Source organism: Oncorhynchus mykiss, chromosome 27, assembly GCF_013265735.2.
Source record: "Oncorhynchus mykiss isolate Arlee chromosome 27, USDA_OmykA_1.1, whole genome shotgun sequence".
In the NCBI taxonomy this organism is placed as follows: domain Eukaryota; kingdom Metazoa; phylum Chordata; class Actinopteri; order Salmoniformes; family Salmonidae; genus Oncorhynchus; species Oncorhynchus mykiss.
The window spans coordinates 33,104,980-33,130,914 of NC_048591.1; the positions used below are offsets into that span (position 1 = coordinate 33,104,980).

The window sequence follows — 25,935 nt, forward strand, 5'->3', positions numbered from 1 at the left end:
CTTTCAGGCCTCAGTAACTTATTGATGTACTCTAGAGCCCATGTCTTTGAGTAGGGTCCTTTCAGGCCTCAGTAACTTATTGATGTACTCTAGAGCCCATGTCTTTAAATAGGGTCCTTTCAGGCCTCAGTAACTTATTGATGTACTCTAGAACCCATGTCTTTGAGTAGGGTCCTTTCAGGCCTCAGTAACTTATTGATGTACTCTAGAGCCCATGTCTTTAAATAGGGTCCTTTCAGGCCTCAGTAACTTATTGAAGGATTGTAGTCGTCCAAACTCAACGGTAGCAGTTGGAATGTGTCTGTCTGAGTCAATGAGTACATTTCAGACTCCTGCTGCTTCAGTCACGCTGGCTGAACTTGGGATAGATACCAGCCTTCAGAACACAATGGACGGACAGGCATATGGGAGAGATGGAACAAAAGTAAAAGCATGGATAGAGGGCGAAAAAAGAAAGGATGACGACCTGGGTCAGAAGGAAATGTTGGTGATGGTGAAGGAAGGATGTGCAGTGAAGGAGGGATCAGCGAAGGTGAAAATGGAGGAGAGAGGTCACTGGGGCAGCAAGACGGAATTTCTTCTGGCCGTAGCAGGGAACGTGGTGGGACTAGGTAACGTGTGGAGATTCCCCTACCTCTGCTACAAAAATGGTGGAGGTGAGTCCATGAAGGAGAGGGTGCCATTGTTTTTCAAATGATGATCAGCTGATCAAATTAGGCAACTTAGATCATTTAAACCCCTGTATCATACAGTATGTTTGATACAGTACCGTTCGTACAGACCAGGTATAGCGATCACAAGACAAAGCCAAGGAATGGAAGCATGGCATTTCTCTTCTTGTTTCTATAAGGTACTTTATAGTAACTATATAGTAGCTATCATTTTGTTCTCATGTAGTGATCTGGTGGTGTGTATTTGTCAGGGGCGTTCCTGGTGCCGTACCTGGTGTTTGTGATGACCTGCGGGGTGCCCTTGTTCCTGCTGGAGACGGCCATGGGACAGTACACTCAGGAGGGGGGTATCACCTGCTGGAAGAGGCTGTGCCCTCTGGCCGAGGGTGAGCACCATGGCAACACGATGACACCCCCACCCACTGAGGAGTCACAGAAACAGGGCTGTAGACAGGACAGGCAGAAGAACATAGGAATACATGATGCTCAAACTATTTCAATTCATCTGAATTGGACTGTGTAATTAGGGTGGATTTCCAATTAATCCTAAATAAGTTTACACAAACTTCTGACGACAAATGAAAGGTATCCATGGCCGTTCTAGGAGGCCGAAAACACTGACACCTATGGCCTCGGTGCCACTGGATAAGAATGACATGAAGAGGATAATTTGTGAATACAGAGGGGTTAATATGTAAGCAGGCTGGAGGCACAACAAGTGCCAAGTCTGGTGACACTTTCTCACAGATCAAAGGTAAATGCTTCTGTCATTTACATATACATTTTTCATTTGAGTCAGATCCTCTTATCCAGACCCAACGTATAGTTAGTTCAAACAGCTTAAGGTGGCTAGGTGAGGCAAACACATATCACAGTAATAGTAAGTACATGTTTTTATTCAGTAGAGCAGCTATCAGCAAAGTCAGTGCTAGAAGGAAAAGACAAGTGTTAGAGCAGGAAATGTTTTTATTACATTTTGTTAGAGGGAGAGGGGAGTAATAGTTCCTTTTTGTAATCAAGTAATCAAGTTCCTTTTTGAAGAGATGGAAAATGAGTGGGAACTGTTTGTCTGAGCCTTGTTTCCCAACCTTTGGCAGAAAGAAAGTGTGGTAATTCACTCTTGATAAAGTTAGGGTTAGTGTAACACCTGTCCATTCAGGAACATGTGAAAATCATCTGGTTATGTAGTCTGTCAATGTGTCTCCCTCTCAGGTATCGGCTATGCAGGGCAGTTGATCCTCCTCTACAGCTGTATGTGTTACATCATCATTTTGGCCTGGGCTCTGTTCTACCTGGTCTTCTCCTTCAGCGCTCAGCTCCCCTGGGCAAGCTGCACCAACCCCTGGAACACTGGTATGTACCCTGGGCCGGCTGCACCAACCCCTGGAACACTGGTAGGTATCCTGGGCCGGCTGCACCAACCCCTGGAACACTGGTAGGTATCCTGGGCCGGCTGCACCAACCCCTGGAACACTGGTAGGTATCCTGGGCCGGCTGCACCAACCCCTGGAACACTGGTAGGTACCCTGGTCCGGCTGCACCAGCCCCTGGAACGCTGGTAGGTACCCTGGGCCGGCTGCACCAGCCCCTGGAACGCTGGTAGGTACCCTGGGCCGGCTGCACCAGCCCCTGGAACGCTGGTAGGTACCCTGGGCCGGCTGCACCAACCCCTGGAACACTGGTAGGTACCCTGGGCCGGCTGCACCAACCCCTGGAACACTGGTAGGTAACCTGGGTCGGCTGCACCAACCCCTGGAACACTGGTAGGTACCCTGGGCCGGCTGCACCAACCCCTGGAACACTGGTAGGTACCCTGGGCCGGCTGCACCAACCCCTGGAACACTGGTAGGTACCCTGGGCCGGCTGCACCAACCCCTGGAACACTGGTAGGTATCCTGGGCCGGCTGCACCAACCCCTGGAACACTGGTAGGTACCCTGGGCCGGCTGCACCAACCCCTGGAACACTGGTAGGTACCCTGGGCCGGCTGCACCAACCCCTGGAACACTGGTAGGTACCCTGGGCCGGCTGCACCAACCCCTGGAACACTGGTAGGTACCCTGGGCCGGCTGCACCAACCCCTGGAACACTGGTAGGTACCCTGGGCCGGCTGCACCATTGGTACGTAGTACTCCAACTCGCCTCCAGGTGAATTTCACTCACGTTTTTGGTATGTATTTTGACCATGTTTTGTAACTTTCCCCAGGTCATTGCTGCAAATGAGAATGTATTCTCAGTCAACTCACCTGGTAAAATAGTAAAAAATTATAACATAAAGGGTGTTCTTTACCATAAGAATTGTTAGAGCAAGTTTTAGTTGTAAACATTATGTTCTCTCTTCCCCATTAGATGACTGTGTTGACTTCTCCTCTCAAAACCGTACTTTCAATTGGACTGGACAGATGAACTCAACCTCTGCAGCGACTGAATTCTGGGAGTAAGTTTACGGATTCAACATACCTTGATCTTCCAGTTGGCCACAACATAAAAGACAACGTCAGTTTGTCTACATTCTCCACCAGTCTCTTTCTCTAGGCGTCGTGTGCTGGTCATCTGGGGGGTAAAGGGGAGGTGGGCAGTGTCACGTGGGAGTTGCTGCTGTTTCTCACCCATCTCTCTGTCTCACCCCCTCTCTGTTTCTCCTCTCTCTGTCTCACCCCCTCTCTGTCCCTCCTCTCTCTGTTTCTCCTCTCTCTGTCTCACCCCCTCTCTGTCCCTCCTCTCTCTCTTTCTCCTCTCTCTGTTTCTCACCCATCTCTCTAGCCCTCCTCTCTCTCTCTCCTCTCTCTGTTTCTCCCTCCTCTCTCTCCTCTCTCTGTTTCTCATCTCTCTGTTTCCCCCCCTCTGTCTCTCCTCTCTCTTTCACCCCTCTCTGTCTCTCTCTCTCCTATCTGTCTCTCCCCTCTCTGTGACACTCCCCTCTCTGTCTCTCCTCTCTGTTTCTCCTCTCTCTGTTTCTCCCCCCTCTCTGTCTCTCCTCTCTCTCTCCTATCTGTCTCTCCCCTCTCTGTGACACTCCCCTCTCTGTCTCCCCCCTTTCTGTGACTCTTCCCTCTGTCTCTCCCCCCTCTGTGACACTCCCCTCTGTCTCTCCCCTCTATTTGTCTCTCCCCTCTGTGTCTCTCCCCTCTGTCTCCCCTCTCTGTTTCTCTCCCATCTCTGTCTCTCTCCTATCTCTGTCTGTCTCTCTCCCCTCTCTCTGTGTCTCTCCCCTCTGTGTCTCTCCCCTCTCTCCATCTAGGCGTCGTGTGCTGGCCATCTCGGGGGGTATAGAGGAGGTGGGCAGTGTCAGGTGGGAGGTGCTGCTCTGTCTCATCGTCATGTGGGTCATCTGCTACTTCTGCATCTGGAAAGGGGTCAAGTCAACAGGCAAGGTGTGTGTGTTTGTGCACAGCACATATGCACACACACACAACATATGTTCTGTTTAGCATTGAAAGAGTACAATCTCTTATCCTTTTTCTCTCATGGCTTTCTGTCTTTGTGATTTTACACCCTCTCCCTGTCTCCATCCATACACACGCTCTCTCTCTAGGTTGTATATTTCACTGCTACCTTCCCCTACGCGATGCTGCTGGTACTACTGATCAGAGGCCTGACTCTGCCAGGGGCCCTGCAGGGGGTCCTGTTCTACCTCTACCCTGAACCAGACCGGCTCTCTGACCCCCAGGTGTGGATGGAGGCCGGCTCCCAGATCTTCTTCTCCTACAGTGTGGGAGTGGGCTCCTTAACCGTGCTGGGCTCCTACAATACCTACAACAACAACTGCTACAAGTGAGTCCTTATCCTCATCAGCACACTGTGTTTGGTGACACTGTGTGTTCTGACACTGTGTGTGTTGACTGTGTGTGCTGACACTGTGTGTGGTGACACTGTGTTCTGACACTGTGTGTGTTCTGACACTGTGTGTGTTGACTGCGTGTGCCGACACTGTGTGTGTGGAATGTTGTGTCTGTGTATGTTTCAGAGACTGCCTGTGGCTGTGCTTGCTGAACAGCGGCACCAGCGTGGTTGCTGGGTTCGCAGTCTTCTCAGTCCTGGGGTTCATGGCTCATGAACAGGGCGTCCCCATTGAGGAGGTGGCGGAGTCAGGTACTGCACAAATTAGTTTTTATTTTCAGGACAGTTGGACACTTGGATGAAATGAAGTGAAACAAATACATTGTATTTTAAACTGGGTTCTCTCAGGTCCTGGGCTGGCGTTCATAGCGTACCCCCAGGCAGTAGCCATGATGCCCCTGCCTCAGATGTGGGCTGCTTGTTTCTTCATCATGATCATTCTACTGGGTCTGGATACACAGGTTAGCTATTATCTACACAGTCCACACACAATAGTTCACACATTCATCTCTAAAGTTTAAAGGCCTTCTGTATTCCTCCCCCCATCCAGTTTGTTGCCATGGAGGTGGTGATGACGTCAGTATCAGACCTGTTTCCCACAGTGCTGCGGAGGACTGGGCGCAGGGAGCTCTTCCTCCTCTTCTTCTGTCTCACCTGCTTCTTCTTCCAACTCATCATGGTCACAGAGGTCAGAGAGAAAGAGAGGATAGAGAGAGAGCAGAGAGAGCGAGAAGAGAGAGAAATGCCAGGAATGGTGTTCCAGATCTCTGTGATCTACTTAAAGAGAGTGTTTGTCCTAGTCACACCTCTCTCCTCCTGTCCCCAGGGTGGGATGTATGTGTTCCAGATCTCTGTGATCTACTTAAAGAGAGTGTTTGTCCTAGTCACACCTCTCTACTCCTGTCCCTAGGGTGGGATGTATGTGTTCCAGATCTCTGTGATCTACTTAAAGAGAGTGTTTGTCCTAGTCACACCTCTCTCCTCCTGTCCCCAGGGTGGGATGTATGTGTTCCAGCTGTTTGACTACTATGCCTGTAACGGAACATGTTTGCTCTTCCTCTCTGTGTTCGAGTCCCTGGCCATGGGATGGATATTTGGTGAGGCTGATGGAATACATTTCTGTCAATGATGTCTGTCAAATAAAAAATATCATTTATAAAATATATATAAAAGATAAACACTGTAGTGCCATAGAATCCTATAGAATGGTAAACCAGTATCATTCCACTATCAATCTTATTGAGATGATAAACCTGATATCAATACAACATGTCGATAATGTCATTAACGTGCACCCAATCTTGCCCACCAGGTGCAGAGCGTATGTATGGCGTAATAGAGGACATGACAGGGATGAGGCCTAACCCCGTCTTCAAGCTCTGCTGGCTCTACCTGACCCCTCTGGTTTCCCTGGTGAGTTTCAGGCTTTGATGGACAGTAACGGCAAGCAAGACTCACATTGTGCAATCCTCTAAGGTACCAGGAGATGGCACTATCACAATGCAATAGTTTACAAATTCATGTTTTGTAAATGGTACCTGTTGCATTTGGACGTTGACTTGATTTACACAAGCAACTATGTTCACATGCTCACGTCAACAAGGACTGATCTGGAGTTATTCTAGAAGTTAAAAGCATTCATGTTGAAGAAATCCTCATTCCCTCGTCTCTCCCAGGTGTCGTTCATCTGCTCTCTGGTGGAGTACCAGCCCCTGACCTTCAACCGCTGGTATGTGTACCCAGGATGGGTGTATGTTCTGGGCTGGCTGTTGGCCCTCTCCTCCATCGTCCTGGTCCCCGGGTGGGCCCTGCTGCAGATCTGCATCGGGACAGGCAGCCTTAGAGAGGTGAGAGTGGGACTGCCCTGTGACAGGCAGCCTTAGAGAGGTGAGAGTGGGACTGCCCTGTGACAGGCAGCCTTAGAGAGGTGAGAGTGGGACTGTCCTGTGACTGGAGTTAAAACTCGGGTTTCCTTTGTGGATTGGTCATAGAATGATTATGTTTAGAGGGTCAAATTGGAGGACATATAGATCTTAAATTATTTTTGTAAACTGAGTGGGTAGGTATTATTAATTCACTATAAATTATTGAAGAAACCAACTAACAAAGAAATAATGTTTAAATCATTAACCACTAAAATTGACATGTTGATGTGCTGACTTTCCCCTCAACTCCTTAGCGTTTCCTCCACTTGTGTCGGCCAGACAATGACCTCCCGTTGACCCGGAAGAGAAAGGCTGTCCTCTGGAGCAGAGATGGAGGTACACTCATGACTGCAGCAGGGGAAAGCACAGACAACTGACACACACCCAGAACAGCTTCTGTGTCAAAGCTCTTCGTATACTGAACGTTTATTTTAAGACCTAGCTGAACTCGTATCTTTACCAACACGTTGAGAGAAACACATTGATAATGAACAATGGTGCATGTTTCAATAGTGTCATCATGTTCCATATTTGAAGTGTTGCCACCTTACATTTGAAAGGACATAGCTCCAGCAACCTAGAGACACTGTAGGTTGTCATTGTACAAAACAATGTTCTTTCAACTGTCCCCACTCAGGGCTTAACATGAATTATTGGCAGCTCATGACTTTCCTTTCTGAAGTCACTCAATCCAGTTTCCATGGTAGCAGTTGTAGTCTCATAAAAGGTAATCTAGGTTGTCAGTTTCTTATTATGAAAGACCACCTTTGGCTAATATACAGAAACTGACTAATGGCATTTTTGTTTTGTAAATTAGTGCTTTACCTCAACGTTAGCCTTCACTTGCATTTTTATAATCCTTACTAGACATCAGAAACAGGATATTTTCCTAAAAACACTAATTAAAGTAGATTAAAAAATGAAGCGTGTTTTGTCTTTGTCACAGGGGTTTATTGGCACTCAAGAAGCAAACACACACTTTTTTGCTACACAGTATACAGTAGTCTAAAATCACAATACTTTGTCAATACTGAAGCCGAAAGGAAATATAAAGGGAAAATGAGAGAAAGAGAGGCAACTCCTCATGCTAACACATACTGTAAAGAAGGGTAATTTATTTAAAGGGCACTTGACTTGCTGTAAGAGGATGAGTCTAATGGTGCCATCAAATACAAGGGACCCTCTGCACACAACAATGAGCATCGTTACACATCGCTCTACAAAAGTCACGGCACTTGCAGAGCAAGCGGAACAACTACTTCAAGGTCTCAGAGCGAGTGACGTCACCGATTGAAACGCTATTAGCCGCTAACTAGCTAGCCATTTCACATCGGTTACACTAAATAAAAAAACGGAAATATATTTACATAAATATTACAGCTTCGAGTCTTGGGTATGACGCTACAAGCTTGGCACACCTGTATTTGGGAAGTTTCTCCCATTCTTCTCTGCAGATCCTCTCAAGTTGTGTCAGGTTGGATAGGGAGCTTTGCTGCACAGCCATTTTCAGGTCTCTCCAGAGATGTTTGATCAGGTTCAAGTCAAAATCTAATAACATTTTATTGGTCACATACACATGGTAAGCAGATGTTAGTGCAAGTGTAGCTAAATACTTGTGCTTCTAGTTCCGACCATGCAGTAATATCTAACAAGTAATCTAACAATTTCACAACTACCTTACACAAGTGTAAAGGAATGAATAATGTACATATAAATATATGGATGAGCGATGGCTGTGCGGCTTAGGTAAGCTGCAGTAGATGGTATAGAGTACAATATATACAGTGGGGCAAAAAAGTATTTAGTCCACCACCAATTGTGCAAGTTCTCCCAGACAAAATGAGAAAAAAAAAAACAGGAAAATCACATTGTAGGATTTTTTTATGAATTTATTTGCAAATTATGGTGGAAAATAAGTATTTGGTCAATAAAAGTTTCTCAATACTTTGTTATATACCCTTTGTTGGCAATGACAGAGGTCAAACGTTTTCTGTAAGTCTTCACAAGGTTTTCACACACTGTTGCTGGTATTTTGGCCCATTCTTGGCCCATTCTTCCATGCAGATCTACTCTAGAGCAGTGATGTTTTGGGGCTGTTGCTTGGCAACATGGACTTTTAACTCCCTCCGAAGATTTTCTATGGGGTTGAGATCTGGAGACTGGCTAGGCCACTCCAGGACCTTGAAATGCTTCTTACGAAGCCACTCCTTCGTTGCCCGGGCGGTGTGTTTGGGATCATTGTCATGCTGAAAGACCCAGCCACGTTTCATCTTCAATGCCCTTGCTGATGGGAGGTTTTCACTCAAAATCTCACGATACATGGCCCCATTCATTATTTCCTTTACACGGATCAGTCGTCCTGGTCCCTTTGCAGAAAAACAGCCCCAAAGCATGATGTTTCCACCCCCATTCTTCACAGTAGGTATGGTGTTCTTTGGATGCAACTCAGCATTCTTTGTCCTCCAAACACGACGAGTTGAGTTTTTACCAAAAAGTTATATTTAGTTTCATCTGACCATATGACATTCTCCCAATCTTCTTCTGGATAATCCAAATGTTCTCTAGCAAACTTCAGACAGGCCTGGACATGTACTGAATTAAGTTGGGGGACACGTCTGGCACTGCAGGATTTGAGTCCCTGGCGGCGTAGTGTGTTACTGATGGTAGGCTTTGTTACTTTTGTCCCAGCTCTCTGCAGGTCATTCACTAGGTCCCCCCGTGTGGTTCTGGGATTTTTGCTCACCGTTCTTATGATCATTTTGACCCCACTGGGTGAGATCTTGCGTGGAGCCCCAGATTGAGGGAGATTATCAGTGGTCTTGTATGTCTTCCATTTCCTAATAATTGCTCCCACAGTTGATTTCTTCAAACCAAGCTGCTTACCTACTGCAGATTCAGTCTTCCCAGCCTGGTGCAGGTCTACAATTGTGTTTCTGGTGTCCTTTGACAGCTCTTTGGTCTTGGCCATAGTGGAGTTTGGAGTGTGACTGTTTGAGGTTGTGGACACGTTATCAGTATAAAAGACACAAGTTCAAACAGGTGCCATTAATACAGGTATCGAGTGGAGGACAGAGGAGCCTCTTAAAGGAGAAGTTACAGGTCTGTGAGAGACAGAAATCTTGCTTGTTTGTATGTGACCAAATACTTATTTTCCACCATAATTTGCAAATAAATTAATTTAAAAAAATCCTACAATGTGATTTTCTGGATTTCTCATTTTGTCTGTCATAGTTGAAGTGACCCTATGATGAAAATTACAGGCATCTCATCTTTTTAAGTGGGAGAACTTGCAATTGGTGGCTGACCAAATACTTTTTTGCCCCACTGTACATATGAGATGAGTAATGTAAACATATAAAAAAGGTATTGTTTAAAGGGACTAGTGATACACTTATTACATCCAAATGTTAATTATTGAAAGTGGCTAGAGATGTGAGTCAGTATGTTGGTAGCAGCCACTCAATGTTAGTGATGGCTGTTTAACAGTCTGATGGCCTTGAGATTGAAAAACAGCTTCTGTCACTCGGTCCCCGCTTTGATGCACCTGTACTGACCTCGCCTTCTGGATGATAGCGGGGTGAACAGGCAGTGGCTCGGGTGGTTGTTGTCCTTGATCTTTTTGGCCTTCCTGTGACATCAGGTGGTGTAGGTGTCCTGGAGGGCAGTTTGCCCCTGGTGATGCGTTGTGCAGACCTCACTACCCTCTGGAGAGCCTTACGGTTATGGGCGGAGCAGCTGCCGTACCAGGCGGTGATACAGCCTGACAGGATGCTCTCGATTATGCATCTGTATAAGTCTGAGAGTGTTTTTGGTGACAAGCCAAATTTCTTCAGCCTCCTGAGGTTGAAGAGGCGGTGTTGCGCCTTCACCACGCTGTCTGTGTGGGTGGACCATTTGTTTGTCTATGATGTGTACACAGAACTTAAAACTTTCCACCTTTTCCACTACTGTTCCATCGATGTGGATAGGGGGGGGGGGGGGGGGGGGGGGTGTTCCCTCTGCTGTTTCCTGAAGTCCACGATCACTTTTGTTTTGTTGAGAGGTTGTTTTCTTGACACCACACTCCGAGTGCCCTCACCTCCTCCCTGTAGGCTGTCTCGTTGTTGTTGGTAATCAAGCCTACCACTGTAGTGTCGTCTGCAAACATGATGATTGAGTTGGAGGCGTGCATGGCCACGCAGTCGTGGGTGAACAGGGAGTACAGGAGAGGGCTGAGAACACACCCTTGTGGGTGTTGAGAATCTGTGAGGTGGAGATGTTACCTACCCTCACCACCTGGGGGCGGTCCGTCAGGAAGTTCAGGACCCAGTTGCACAGGGAGGGATTGAGACCCAGGGTCTCGAGCTTAATACCGAGTTTGAAGGGTACTATGGTGTTAAATGCTGAGCTGTAGTCGATGAACAGCATTCTCACATAGGTATTCCTCTTGTCCAGATGGGTTAAGGCAGTGTGCAGTGTGATTGCATCGTCTGTGGACCTATTGGGGCGGTAAGCAATTTGGAGTGGGTCTAGGGTGGAGGTGATATGACCCTTGACTAGCCTCTCAAAGCACTTCATGATGACGGAAGTGAGTGTTACGGGGCGATAGTCTTTAGGGCAGTTGCCTTAGCTTTCTTAGGAACATGAACAATGGTGGTGGCCCTCTTGAAGCATTTGGTTACATCAGATTGTAAATCAGGATTGGTTGAAAAACACACCAGCCAGCTGTTCTGCGCGTGCTCTGAGGATGCGGCTAGGGATGCCATCTGGGCCTGCAGCCTTGCGAGGGTTAACATGTTTCTCACGTTGGCTGCGGTGAAGGAGAGCCCGCAGGTTTTGGTAGCGTGTATTTTCCAAAGAAACAAGCAAATTAGTTGTTTAGTTTGTCTGGGAGTAAGATGTGTCCGTGATGGGGCTGGTTTTCTTTTTGTAATCTGTGATTGACTATAGACCCCACATACGTCTCGTATTTGAGCCGTTAAATTGAGACTCTACTTTGTCTCTATACTGACACTTAGCTTGTTTGATTGCCTTTGAGGGAATAGCTACACTGTATTCGGCCATGTTTCCGGTCGCCTTGCCATTATTTATACCATAGCAGCGAATGCAGATCCTCTCAAGGCCATCAATCCACCGGAGTTGGGGAAGGTTTTAGTCGTCACCGTGGTTACGACTTCACCAATGCACTTGCTAATAAACTCACTCACTGAATCAGTGTATACATCAATGTCTTTGTCTGAGGCTATCCGGAACATATCCTAGTCCACGTGATCGAAACAATCGTGAAGCATGGAATCAGATTTGGTCGGACCAGTGTTGAACAGACGTGAGCACGGGCATTTCCCGTTTTAGTTTCTGTCTCTAGGCTGGGAGCAACAAAATTGAGTCGTGGTCAGATTTGCCGAAAGCAGGGCGAGGGAGGGCTTTGTATGAGTAGCAATGATCCAGAGTGCTGCCAGCAAGTCCAGGCTCTGGCTGGGCCACTCAAGGACATCCAGAGACTTGTCCCGAAGCCATGCCTGTGTCATCTTGGCTGTGTGCTTAGGGTCGTTATCCTGTTGGAAGGTGAACCGTCACCAGTTTTGGAAGTCCTGAGCAGGAAGTCCTGAGCAGGTTTTCATCAAGGATCGCTCTGTACATTGCGCAGGTCATCTTTGCCACAATCCTGACTAGTCTTCTAGTCCTTGCCGCTGAAAAACATCCCCATATCTTGTCTTGGAGCTCTAGACGATTCCTTCCACGTCATGGCTTGGTTTTTGCTCTGCCATGTACTGTCAACTGAGAGACTTTAGACAGGTGTGTGCTTTTCCAAATCATGTCCAACCAATTGAATTTACCACAGGTGGACTCCAATCAAGTTGTAGAAACATTTAAGAATGCTCAAAGCCGAGAGCATGCACTAGCTCAATTTTGAGTCTCATAGCAAGAGTCTAAATACTTAAGGGATTATGGCTAGCGGAACCCCTCAATATTCCGCTGAAAAGGCAGCGCACAAAATTCCAAAATATATTTTAGAAATGTAACTTTCACACATTAACAAGTCCAATAAACCAAATGAAAGATCAACTTCTTGTTAATCTACCCCTTGTGTCTGATTTCAAAAAGGCTTTACAGCAAAAGCACAACATATGATTATGTTAGGTCAGAGCCAAGTCAAAAACACAGCAATTTTTCCAGCCAAAAGATGAGTCACAAAAAGCAGAAATATAGATCAAAAGAATCACTAACCTTTGATGATCTTCATCAGATGATACTCATAGGACATCATGTCACACAATACATGTATGCTTTGTTTGATAAAGTGCATATTTATATCAAAAAAATCTGTTTACATTGGCGCGTTACATGCAGTCATGTTTTGCTTCCAAAACATGGTGAGTTTGCGGAGAGCCACATCAATTTACAGAAATACTCTTAACATTGATAAGATACAAGTGTTATTCACAGAATTAAAGATAGACTTCTCCTTAATGCAACCGCTGTGTCAGATTTTTTTTTTTTTTTTAATTACGGAAAAAGCATACCATGCAATAATCTGTGTACAGCGATCAGAGACCAAAACAACCCAAAAAGATATCCACCATTTGAGTCAACATAAGTCAGAAATAGCATAAATATTCACTTACCTTTGATCTTCATCAGAATGCACTCCCAGGAATCCCAGTTCCACAATAAATGTTTGATTTGTTCGATCAAGTTCATAATTTAGGTCCAAACAGCTACTTGTTAGCGCGTTTAGCCCAGTAATCCATCTTCATGAGGCACAAGCACTAGATACTGTAGACACTATTCGATAGGCCAAGCTTTGAAAAACTACAAACCTCAGATTTCCCACTTCCTGGTTGGATTTCTCTCAGGTTTTCACCTGCCATATGAGTTCTGTTATACTCAGACATTATTCAAACAGTTTTAGAAACTTCAGTGTTTTCTATCCAATAATATGCATATAAATCGCAACTGGGACTGAGTAGCAGGCTGTTCACTCTGGGCACATTTTTCATCCAAATGTGAAAATGCTGCCCCCTATCCTAAACAGGTTAAAAAATAAATAAATGGGCACATCTTTTCTCATAGCCTGTTTTCCCTTTGTCATTATATGTAGAGATATTAAATAGTTTCATACATTTTTAGAATAAGGCTGTAATGTAACAAAATGTGGAAAAAGGGGTCTGAATACTTTCCGAATGCACAGTAGACAGTTTCTGCTGGACAACGATTGTCCCTACTTTCAAGAATCCCTGAGCTAAGGGGCAGATGTAGCCAGGCTATATAAATAAGTGCAGACAGAAACTTAGAGGTAGCTTACAACAAATGCTAGCAGACAACTTTATTTAACATCATTAAAAAAGTTCCATTAAACCATCTCACATTTAAACAATGGAAGCCTGCTTTTTTTGTCCCAACATTTTACAAGAAACAGTAAAAAAGATGAAGCATCATCAAAAGACAAAACATTTTTTAAATTTTATTCGCAATTAGATCCAAGATAAGAGCATAAAAGAAATGTGGCACTGGCCAGTCCAGAACAGGCACTCAAGTCCTGCTTAACCATACAAGTCAGTTTGGTACTGCATATTATATTGACGTCCCCTTCCTCCCCCTCACACCTCTTCTTGATGTGGTGGGTCAAATGTAATCTCGCAAGCCTTCATCTCAAGCTCTCTCGTTTACAATATGAAATGTCTGGAAGTAAAAGGTGACTAAGGGCCAGCAGTCCTCATTTAGGATGTCTGTCTCCCTTCCTCAAAACATGATACTGATTCCTCCTAAAATGGCCCATTCCCAGAGAAAAACAGACACGCACCTCATGTGCAGGCTACTGTGGGGCTTCAGGTGTGTGTAGTTGGCAGGCCCAACAGACAGGGGGCACTCAGCAGGGACGGGTGGCTGCTGACATGCATGGTCCCTGCTGTGGAGTACTTGAGGAAAGTAGCACGAGTATCTTTGCTCTGGGCCCGGGCTGCAGCCCCTGCCTGGATGAGCATTATCCTCAGCAGGGTCGTCTCACTGAAGGAGGCAGACAGGACAAAAAGGTTGGGTCAAAACACAAAAAGTACATTCTACTTCAAAGTCTAATAGTGAAAATGATTGGGTATCATGTCAAGTATATTTGCAATCAAGAAAAGAGCCTCTTCTCACCTGCCTACGTGGATACTTGAGGCAACACACCAGGCAGTTTCTCCCTCTGGGGTGGGGGGCTCCTGCAGTACCCTGCGGGACAGACAGAGGGCAGCACCAGCCAGGTGGGCAGCCAGGAACACCACACACTGTCCCTCCAACAGAGAGAGCTCCAGAAGGTAACGGGCCATCCACACCACCTGGACGTAGAGACACGTAAAGGGGGACGTTCCAGGTTGTCTTAATTGCGGTTGTGCTGGACATCTCAGATTACTAACATTGTCATGTGGATCTGATAATCTGAGCAGTTTGACTAGCAACTAGGTTAAAGCAGTCATTTGGCCAATGTCTGAACATTCCCATGGCGCCACATAGCACTTGTTAAGTGACATTCTGCATTGTGCAGTTAATTTCTGAAAGTTTTGTATCCCTATTAAGATGTCCAGTGAAGGTAGACATGCAATTTGTTGACATCACAATACCGTACCAATTTACATATTATCCTGAATGCTAAACAAAACAAAACGGGTGTTAAATTCACTGCTCTGTCATTTGAGGGAACTGTCCGAGGCACTCGTCTTGTTAACTCTCCAACATTTAGAGAATAAAGGAGCCAACATGGCATCCATTCTAGAATCTGTCCGAACTGCTCAGGGTTAAAGTGTTGAGGGTTCACCCACCTTGGCACTGCAGTGGGCGATTGAGGCAGAGAGGAGCAGGAAGTGCAGGGGAGAACAGTGGGAAAGCTCAAACTTCAGCTCAGTAAGGACTCGGCGCTCCATACGGAGCAGCTGTCTATTGGAGTAGCCATTCTCCATGAGGAAGCACAGCTCAGACACCTGAAGAGAGGGAGGGGTTTGGAGAACACTAGAGAAAGCCCTGGTACAAAAACAACCCTGCTCAATCCCCTTCTCTAGCTCCCACTGTCAGTGTTTGAAAGTCTGGAAGAACCAGACATATGCAACTCTTAATTGATTATGCTACACCAAGCTAGGCATAATGGCTTCAGTGAGGGAAAACATTGGTGAAGAACACCATATGTATCTGACCTAGGTTTGATGTAGAGTACCTCAGGGAGAAGACACTCTTCTTTCTTGGCAGCCAGGAAGAGACAGACCACTCCCAGTAGCTGCAGTTTGGCTGTGTTAACCTTGATCTGGTGTAGGCAGCGGTTCAGGAGGTGGACAGACAGGTAGAGGGTCTCCTCTGAGAAATGGAACACCTCCTGTAAGAGGCAGGGGTGATGGGAGGACACAATGGCCTGAATTCTACCACATACATTTAGTCTTAGGTACGCTGAAGGGCATCTGCTTAAAACCTGCTTCACTTTAGAGGGTCAACCTGTTGTCAAGTGCACATTTTCTAAATTTGAGAAGTAGCAAGGTGAGTACATTTTAACCAGGAAATCCTTTTAGATATATAGTAGAGGGACACGAGGGGAACTCACATGGACTTGGATGAGCCAGTCGACCAGGATGGCACGGGTGGTGTATGTGAAAGGTCTGGGTAGGTCTGCATTGGGGAAGGTGAACCGCAACTGACTTCTCTGGAAAAGGAGGCAGTGTCAATTAGAGGTCGACCGATTATGATTTTAACGTCGATACAGATTATTGGAGGACCAAAAAAGCCGATACCGATTAATGGGCCGATAATTTTTTTTTATTTGTAATAATGACAATTACAACAATACTGAATGAACACTTATTTAACTTAATATAATACATCAATAAAATCAATTTAGCCTCAAGTAAATAATGAAACACGTTCAATTTGGTTTAAATAATGCAAAAACAAAGTGTTGGAGAAGGAAGTAAAAGTGCAATACGTGCCATGAAACTAACGTTTCAGTTCCTTGCTCAGAACATGAGAACATATGAAAGCTGGTGGTTCCTTTTAACATGAGTCTCCAATATTCCCAGGTAAGAAGTTTTAGGTTGTAGTTATTGTAGGACTATTTCCCTCAATACCATTTGTATTTCATTAACCTTTGACTATTGGATGTTCTTCTAGGCACTTTAGTATTGCCAGTGTAACAGTATAGCTTCTGTCCCTCTCCTCGCTCCTCCCTGGGCTCGAACCAGCAACATAACGACAACAGCCACCATCGAAGCAGCGTTACCCATGCAGAGCAAGGGAAACAACCACAGGCTCAGAGCGAGTGACGTTTGAAACGCTATTAGCGCGCGTTAACTAGCTAGCCATTTCACTTCGGTTACACCAGCCTCATCTCGGGAGTTGATAGGCTTGAAGTCATAAACAGTGCAATGCTTGACGCACAACGAAGAGCTGCTGGCAAAACGCATGTAAGTGCTGTTTGAATGAATGTTTACGCGCCTGCTTCTGCCTACCACCGCTCAGTCAGATACTTGAATGCTTAGTCAGATTATATGCAACGCAGGACACACTAGATAATATCTAGTAATATCAACCATGTGCAGATAACTAGTGATTATGATTGATATTTTGTTTTTTATAAGATAAGTTTAATGCTAGCTAGCAACTTACCTTGGCTTACTGCATTCGCGTAACAGGCAGTCTCCTTGCGGAGTGCAACGAGAGGGGGGCAGGTCGTTATTGTGTTGGACTAGTTAACTAAGATTGGATTCCCCGATCTGACAAGGTGAAAATCTGTCGTTCTGCCCCTGAACGAGGCAGTGAACCCACCGTTCCTAGAACATCATTGAAAATAAGAATGTGTTCTTAACCGACTTGCCTAGTTAAATAAAGGTATTAAAATAAAAAAATAAAAAAGGCAAATCGGTGCCGATTTCTGATTGTTATGAAAACCTGAAATCGGCCCTAATTAAATCGGCCGACCTCGTGTCAATGACAGAAGTACAGCAAACCAACAAAATAACTCCACTAGCTTGGTTTCCAGCCCATTGGCAAAAGATTTTCATGCGGATATTCAAACAATTTCCCAGTGGCGTTTCAACCAAATTGAAATTTGCAGACAAAAATAACATTTGCATTTCCATTACAGCTTCAACTCTACCGATAGTTTTGTCACAAAAACAGTTGCATTAAATAGCAAATGCGCAGACTCTGGCCTTCGTGACTCAAAGTTTATGGTTGCTAAAATCAATAGCTTGCTGAATTAATTTTACAGACAGAAAGATCACACCATGTTGAATGAAGAAATGCTCTGTTCGCATTTATAAAATTGTACCAAAACTTCCTGTTGCAGCACAGCTGACGTGATATTTTTTTTTATTATACGGTATGACTACCAGCATAAAAATTGTAGATGGAAACCTATTTACTGATTCAAATGTAGAGTGATTCTTGACTAACAATACAAGTTTACTCCCAATCTTGTTCAACTTTCCTAAGTTGTGACAAGAGTGTGAGCTAAAGCCTAGGAAGCTAAAAACACTAGGAATTAACTCTGGGATCTATCAAGACTCTGGTTCTGACGCAAGGCTACTCATTACATGAAACCACCTCTATTACAACCCCCACCATCATGTCAGAGAAGATGTCCCATGCGTAGCTCCTGTCGTAGATAAGACCAAGCGTCTCCATGGCCAGCTCAGTCTCATGACGAAGCATGCCAGGCACCAACGCCTGCAGGCTATAGAGGCCCTGGAGGCCATGCAGGTAGATCAGCACAGCCTCTTCCTCCATACAGCCACCTGACCTTAGTAGAGATAGGGTTAACTTAGTACAGACATGGCTTGACACAAAATTATATGTTATATTTGGTACAGGAATATATTGCAGTGACCTGAATGAGAGGGGCTGTCGTCCTCATGGAAGCCCATGATAATGCCATCATCTGTTGACACAGGCAGCCTCCTGGCCTGCAGACATACACAGCAGGACAATTACATTAACAGAGTGTGGCACAGAGGAAGGATAAGATATCAAAATATGGTATTGTAAGACTGCATTAATATGGAGACTCCACATACTGTTCTGAGACTTCAATAAATGATTTGATGTGAAGTGTACTCGATGCATAAAGACTAGAGAGCAAGCAATGGGGTGAGACATTAGGATATGCACTTGAATGTGGGCCTTCGCAGCTGGGGTTTATTCATTATGCCAATTCTGTTGCAAAATACTCCTTAAACATAAGCCAACTGAAAGGAACCTACCTGAATTAGTCCAATAGAACCTCAAATTTTACAGTATGGACTAATGATTACACTCCAGAACAGACGGAAGAGCGTTAACAGGGGGAAGAGGAAATGGAATAGAAGGCAGGTCAGGATCTATTAGAATGAAAGGTGTACCCATCTGGCCTCTGGCTCAGTTTTCTGGTAGGTCCCCTTGGACTCTCCCTCCTGGGGCTGCCAACGCTCTTTGGGCCCACAGGCATTGGCCAAGGCTCTTAAGGGGGCTCGTCTCTCTTCCGCCACCTGTGATGGAGGCAGCCAAAAATACATCTTAAGGACGGATGAAAATGTACACAACGGTTACCTATATAAACTCAGCATTGCCTGCAATGACAAGCAAAGTCAGAAGATGCGGTGACACACCACCCCAGACCATGACGGAACCTCCAGCACCAACACGATCCCGTTCCAGAGCACAGGCCTCGGTGTAACGCCCATTCCTTCAACGAAAAACGCAAATCCGACCATCACCCCTGGTGAGACAAAACCGCAACTCATCAGTGAAAAGCACTTTTTGCCAGTCCTGTCTGGTCCAGTGACGGTGGGTTTGTGCCCATAGCCGACGTTGTTGCCGGTGATGTCTGGTGAGGACCTGCCTTACAACAGGCCTACAAGCCCTCAGTCCAGCCTATTGTGGACAGTCTGAGTACTAATGGAGGGATTGTGCGTTCCTGGTGTAACTGGCAGTTGTTGCCATTTTGTACCTGTCCAGCAGGTGTATGGATGTACCGATCCTGTGCAGGTGGTGTTACACGTGGTCCGCCCCTGCGAGGACAATCAGCTGTCCGTCCTGTCTCCCTGTAGTGCCGTCTTAGGGGTCTCACAGTACGGACATTGCAATGTATTGCCCTGGCCACATCTGCAGTCCTCATGTCTCCTTGCAGCATGCCTATGGCACATTCACGCAGGTGAGCAGGGACCCTGGGCATCTTTCTTTTGGTGTTTTTCCAGAATCAGTAGAAAGGCCTCTTCAGTGTCCGAAGTTTACATAACTAACCTTAATTGCCCACCGTCTGTAAGCTGTTCGTGTCTTAACGACCGTTCCACAGGTGCATGTTAAGCATTTCACTGTAAGGTCTACACCAGTTGTATTTGGCGCACGTGACAAATAAACTTTGATTTAATGTTCATTAATTGTTTATGGTTCATTGAACAAGCATGGGAAACTGTTTCAAGCCTTTACAATGAAGATCTGTGAAGTTACTTGGATTTTTACAAATTATCTTTGAAAGGCAGGGTCCTGAAAAAGGGACGTTTCTTTTTTTGCTGAGTTTAAATCCTAATAAGCATTCTAAAAACAGAAATGACAAATTACAAAGCCCCTACCCTGGACTAGATTTAAAAATCACTAAACCATCCACTTGTCTGAAATTGAAAATGCATTTAGAAAGTATTCAGACCTGCACTTGTTCCACATGTTGTTACAGCCTCTTAAGATGGATTCAACCCCGCCCTCCCTATCAATCAATTTACACACAATACCCCATAATGACAGAGAAACCAGGTCTACAAATTAACTATTAAAAACGGAAACATTTACATAAGTAGCCGGACCATTTACTCTGTACTTTGTTGAAGCACCTTCGGCAGCAATTACAGCCGCAAGTCTTCTTGGGTGTAATGCTACAAGCCTGGCACACCTGTATTGGGGAGTTCCTCCTATTCTTCTCTGAAGATCCTCTCAAGCCCCGTCAGGTTGGATGGGGAGCTTTGCTGCATAGCCATTTTCAGGTCTCTCCAGAGATGTTCGATCGGGTTCAAGTCTGGGCTCTGGCTGGGCCACTCAAGGACATTCAGAGACTTTTCCAGAAGCCATGCCTGTGTTGTCTTGGCTGTGTGCTAAGGCTTGTTATCCTGTTGGAAGGTTAACCGTCGCCCCAGTCGGAGGTCCTGAGTAGGTTGTCGTCAAGGGTCTCTGTACTTTACTCCGTTCAGCTTTGCCTCAATCCTGACTAGTTTCCCAGTCCCTGCCACTGAAAAACATCCCCCCCAGCATGATGCTGCCACCGCCATGCTTACCCGTAGGGATGGTGCCAGGTTTCCTCCAAATGTGACGCTTTGAATTCTTTGGCCTGAATGCCATCTTGGTTATATCAGACCAGAGAATGTTGTTTCTTATGTTCTGAGAGTCCTTCAGGTGGCGTTTGGCTAACTCCAAGCGGGTTGTCATGTGCCTTTTACTGAGGAGTGGCTTCCATCTGGCCACTACCATAAAGGCCTGATTGGTGGAGTGCTGCAGAGATAGTTGTCCTTATGGAAGGTTCTGCCATCTTTGGAGAGAAACTCTGGAATTCGGTCAGAGTGACCATCGGGTTCTTGGTCACCTCCCTGACCAAGGCACTCCTCTCCCGAATGCTCAGTTTGGCCAGAAGAAGAGTCTTGGAAGTAGTTTGGAACCACCATTTAAGAATAATGGAGGCCACTGTGTTCGAAGGGGCCCAACAATGACAGTCATTTTTTGGTACCCTTCCCCGCATCTGTGCCTTGACACAATCTTGTCTCGGAGCTCTACAGACAATTCCTTCAACCTTGTGGCTTGGTTTTTGCTTTGACATGCACTGCCAACTGTGGGACCTTATATAGACAGGTGTGTGCCTTTCCAAATCATGTCCAATCAATCGAATTTACCACAGGTGGACTCCAATCAAGGATGATCAATGGAAACAGAATGCACCTGAGAAATTTCATAGCAAGGGTCTGAATACGTAAGTGAATAAGGTATGTTTTTATAAATTAGCCAACATTTCTAAAAACCTGTTTTCGCTTTGTCATTATGGGGTATTGTGTCTAGATTGATGAGATTGTTTAAAAAAAAATCCATTATAGAATAAGGCTGTAATGAAACAAAATGTGGAAGGGGTCTGAATACTTTCCAAATGAAGTGCACACACGTGCGCGATGCCACCCCTCATCTCTGATTCTCCCCTGGGCGGGCAATATCAAATGCACCTATAGGCCATTTAATGTGGTCTCAATCATTTGATTAACAAGCTACTAAGCACAGGTCAAAGTTATATTTCTAAGATGCTGGGATGGTGTAAATAAAACTAGCCAGTTTTTACACACTGCAATAGATATTCCAAACCTATGCCCGTCTGCTCTTCTCTTGCTGATCAAAATAGTTTGTGTGCTTCTTAACCAATGGCTGTGCAGTGTAGAGCTACGGTGGCAGTTCAGGAGGGGAGTCAACGGTTTCTGCCAAAAATAGTTTCTGATTAGGCTTGGTCCCCCCCAAAAAATATACCATATTGTGCGCAGACTAGTCTGTTCTGTTCAGAGTAAGAAGGAGAGTGCATAGAGGAGGACCAGAGAGCAACTTTGATAGCTTGCTACTACAATAATTATTTCCCATGATGTATTTATCAGAGTTATTGACTTCACAATACACCAGATTCAAGTAACTTACATTACATCAGATGCATATTGGGATATCCTTGTATTGTTATTGACATTGAGGCAAACTTCGATTGGGAAGTAATCGAGACTGAACTATAAACGCAACATGTAAAGTGTTGGTCCCATATTTCATGAGCTGAAATAAAAGATCTCAGAAATGTTCCTTAAGTACAAAAGCTTCTCTCAAATTGTGCACAAATTTGTTTACATGCCTGTTAGTGAGTATTTCCCCTTTGCCAAGATAATCCATCCATTTGACAGCTGTGGTATATCAAGAATCTGATTAAACAGCATGACCATTACACAGGTGCACCTTGTGCTATGGAAAAAAGAAAGCCACTAAAACATGTCGCTACAGATGTCTCAAGTTGAGGGAGCACAAGAGCCGTTGCCAAAGAATTTAATGTCAATTTCTCTACCATAAGCTGCCTCCGTTGTTTTAGCTACTCACTGAAGAGTAGCCAGCAGTTAAAGAATCGCTGTCCATTCTTAGCCTGTAATTTAGGTAATTTGTGTGGTATAAAAATAAATAAAATCTGCTAATATGTAAAAGTATGTAGAATAGCATAACATGTTTAAAGGCTTTTTACTTTTATAAAACCAGGCAAACCAAAACATCCAAATGCATCTAAACGTGAACCAATGCTCAGTTGCGGTATAGTTCTAGAAACAAATCCCTCTACTTTCATATCACATCAAAAGTATTTCACAAATACAAAATACACTGCATACCACAAGAGGCTGGTGGTGCCTTCATTTGGGAAGCTGGGCTTGTGGTAATGGCTGGAGCGGAATCAAATACATAGATTCCATTTTCTCCCTTCCAACCATTATTATGAGCCGTCCTCCCCTCAGCAGCCTCCACTGCTGTACAGTTTTAACTGGTTCTAACAGTTGCAGCCAACAGTATTTTTTAGTGCCAACATGTTTGTGGTGTCCGTCTCCTGTTACACACACAGATATGCAGATACTGTTTTCCACAAACAATCACCCTAACCCTACACGGCCGCGTGGAAACCCTAACCCTACACGGCCGCGTGGAAACCCTAACCCTACACGGCCGCGTGGAAACCCTAACCCTACACGGCCGCGTGGAAACCCTAACCCTACACGGCCGCGTGGAAACCCTAACCCTACACGGCCGCGTGGAAACCCTAAAGTTGTCTACTAAATGATTATTTTTGGGGGATTCTTGCCGATATGAAAGGTAAAGTCTTTGTTTCATAAACCATATGACAAGCAGCGTGTGTTAGGATGTCCTCACTTTGTCCCTTTCAGCCAGTGTGTGAACTCAGTGGGGTTTGCTTCATTTTTTGTTCAGTATTGACACTCCAAAAGGAATGCCTCAAAAAGAGCCCCTGTTGAGAGTTGGTCTGAGTTTGATTTGCTTGAATTTCTCAGTCTGGTTTCCTTTTTCAGGGCAATGTGAAAACAAAGCTCCCCAGGTGATTTTGTCATTATTCCCACACCACACACTAAACTAGTGCAACACAGTTTCCCCTGCCATTACCCAAAAAGAGAAGATGACGTGCAGCCTCGTGGGGGGGGGGTTATAGTTATGATTATTTGTATGTAGTATTTGATCTATAGGCCAAGACAGCGTCAAACTGATTACTCGATTGTGGGGGTTGAATAGTGTGATTAGGCAACAGTTGGTGGGAATCACAATCAAATAAATCTGTAAAATAAAAAAGCAATTCTAGCTCTTAAAGGGGCAGTAGCCTACCTTGGGTGTACAATTGAATTTAAAGCAGTTATTAATCTGCAGTTATTTTGCCATTTCTTCTGTTACCAATACTATTTACATGTTAATAGTAGCTTCTGATTGCATTTAGTTAAAAGATTAGACGTAATTGTAATCTATTAGCTTCCTAAATGTACGTAGGCGCATATATATATATATATATATATATATATATATATATATATATATATATATATATATATATATATATATATATATATATATATATATACACACACATATACATACATATACATACACATATACACACACACACACACTGTTCAATAACACGTCCTGATGGAATGGCTGGTGCTTTACTATGTAAAACCCTGAGAGCATTGAGTGACTGTTGTAAAAAGACCTTGGTTTGTTCCTAAATATAGCAATGTGAATGCAAAGAGAACAGAAGCCTAAACAAAAAAAAGGGATGTGAACTGGCAAAAGAGCTGAGTTCTCACCCAAAGGCAGTACAAAAAATTATTTTGCCTTCATTTATTTTACCCCAGAGTTCACTTTAAAGACTGAGATGGCTTATTTTATTAAAAGGACGATGTGTAAACACCCTTAATAACAAAACTCCCTCCTACAGAAGATGCCTTTGTCCAATGACATGTGTAATGGACCTGAGCATCATGATCAAGGGCTACAAATGATCTATGAAACCATTCCCACCCAAAACCAGAAAATGAATGTAAATTGTTTGAATAGTTTTATTTAACTAGGCAAGTCAGTTACTAACAAATTTACAAATTGCGGCCTACCAAAAAGGCAAAAGCCCCCCTGTGGGGTTGGGATTAAAATCATAGGACAACAAACATCACGACAAGAGAACCCACAATACATAAGAGACCTAAGAACACAGCATGTTAGCGCCACATGACAACACAACATGGTAGCAGCATAAAACATGGTACAAACATTATTGGGCACAGACAACAGCACAAAGGTAAGGCAGATACAGTTGTAGCTGCTTCGCGTGATGTATTGTATGTAAGTGTCCATGATTGAGTCTTTGAAGAGATGGAGATAAGTGTTTTTTTGCAGCTCGTTCCAGTCGCTAGCTGCAGCGAACTGAAAAGTGGAGCGACCCAGGGGTGTGTGCTTTGGGGACCTTTAACCAAATGTGACTGGCAGAACAGAACGGGTGTTGTATGTGGAGGACGAGGGCTAAAGTAGGTATCTTAGGGTGAGTGAGGCCTAAGAGGGTTTTATAACTTGAGCATCAACCAGTGGGTCGTGCGACCGGTATAAAGATAAAACCAGTTTATTTAGTAAATATTTTATTCACCAATCATGCAGTTAAAATAGAGTTACGGGCTTCTAAGTAAGCATTTCACGGGAAGGTTAACACCTGTTACATTCGGCGAATGTGACAAATAAAATGTGATTTACTTGGAAAGGGATAAACAAACTCGCAGGTGTGGGTCACCGGTGTTGTGCGCCATTTAAATGTTTGGACACATTATGGGACGTCGAATACACAAAACTGTATGCATTATATTTCAACTTTAAACTCACCTTCTTGTGCAAGTCCAGCAGTGGTATGGAATCGCAGAATCCGGTCTTGGCCATGATGCTTCGATCCGGAGAGAGCAAATTCACTTCGAGGCGCTGCAGCTACTTGAAACCACGAGGAGTGGCAGATGAGACACAAAACAGTCAACATTATCTGACAGTCGGCTAATAAACACACGTGATTGACTAATTGGGGTTGGGGAGGTAGACGTCATGATTTGCATGTGTGTGACTGATCCCTGATCAGTTTACACTTACATATTCAGCATACATTTGGCAGATGAGGAATTACCCTACATCAATCAATTTGTAATTCAAAACTTTTACAATACAATGCTTGCTTTATTAGTCTATTTGCATTTTTGTTGTCACGATACCCAAACGGACACACATCAAATCAAAAGGCATGAGTCACATGCGCCGAATATAACAGGTTTACCTTACAGTAAAATGCTAACCAACAATGCAGTTTAAAAAACATTTAAGAATAAGAGAAGAGTAACAAGTAATTAAACAGCACTAAAATAACAATAGCGATACTATGGGGAGGGGGGGGTACAGAGTGCAAATAGTCGGGGCAGCCATTTGATTAGATGTTCAGGAGTCTTATGGCTTGGGGTTCGA

General features: G+C 44.6%; 2 protein-coding genes across 2 annotated transcripts; one reads left to right on the forward strand and one right to left on the reverse strand.

Annotated features, from left to right (window-relative positions):
- Nucleotides 1-203: 203 nt before the first annotated feature.
- Nucleotides 204-6,825, forward strand: LOC110507993 (sodium- and chloride-dependent GABA transporter 2). Its single transcript, XM_036965526.1, has 13 exons — nucleotides 204-656; nucleotides 923-1,057; nucleotides 1,884-2,024; nucleotides 3,020-3,107; nucleotides 3,912-4,044; nucleotides 4,206-4,444; nucleotides 4,638-4,762; nucleotides 4,859-4,971; nucleotides 5,061-5,198; nucleotides 5,505-5,607; nucleotides 5,823-5,923; nucleotides 6,187-6,357; nucleotides 6,690-6,825. Exons 1-13 carry the CDS (start codon nucleotides 215-217, stop codon nucleotides 6,810-6,812), a joined length of 2,052 nt encoding a protein of 683 aa, XP_036821421.1. The 5' UTR covers nucleotides 204-214; the 3' UTR covers nucleotides 6,813-6,825.
- A 6,886-nt stretch (nucleotides 6,826-13,711) lies between these two features.
- On the reverse strand, nucleotides 13,712-25,465 carry ccnp (cyclin P). Its single transcript, XM_021588430.2, has 9 exons — nucleotides 25,315-25,465; nucleotides 18,771-18,896; nucleotides 18,260-18,335; nucleotides 17,995-18,167; nucleotides 15,980-16,078; nucleotides 15,602-15,757; nucleotides 15,213-15,371; nucleotides 14,554-14,732; nucleotides 13,712-14,421 (listed from the first exon to the last, which is right to left on the reverse strand). The coding sequence occupies exons 1-9, from the start codon at nucleotides 25,366-25,368 to the stop codon at nucleotides 14,244-14,246; spliced, it is 1,200 nt and encodes a 399-aa protein (XP_021444105.1). The 5' UTR covers nucleotides 25,369-25,465; the 3' UTR covers nucleotides 13,712-14,243.
- Between the last annotated feature and the right edge of the window lie 470 nt (nucleotides 25,466-25,935).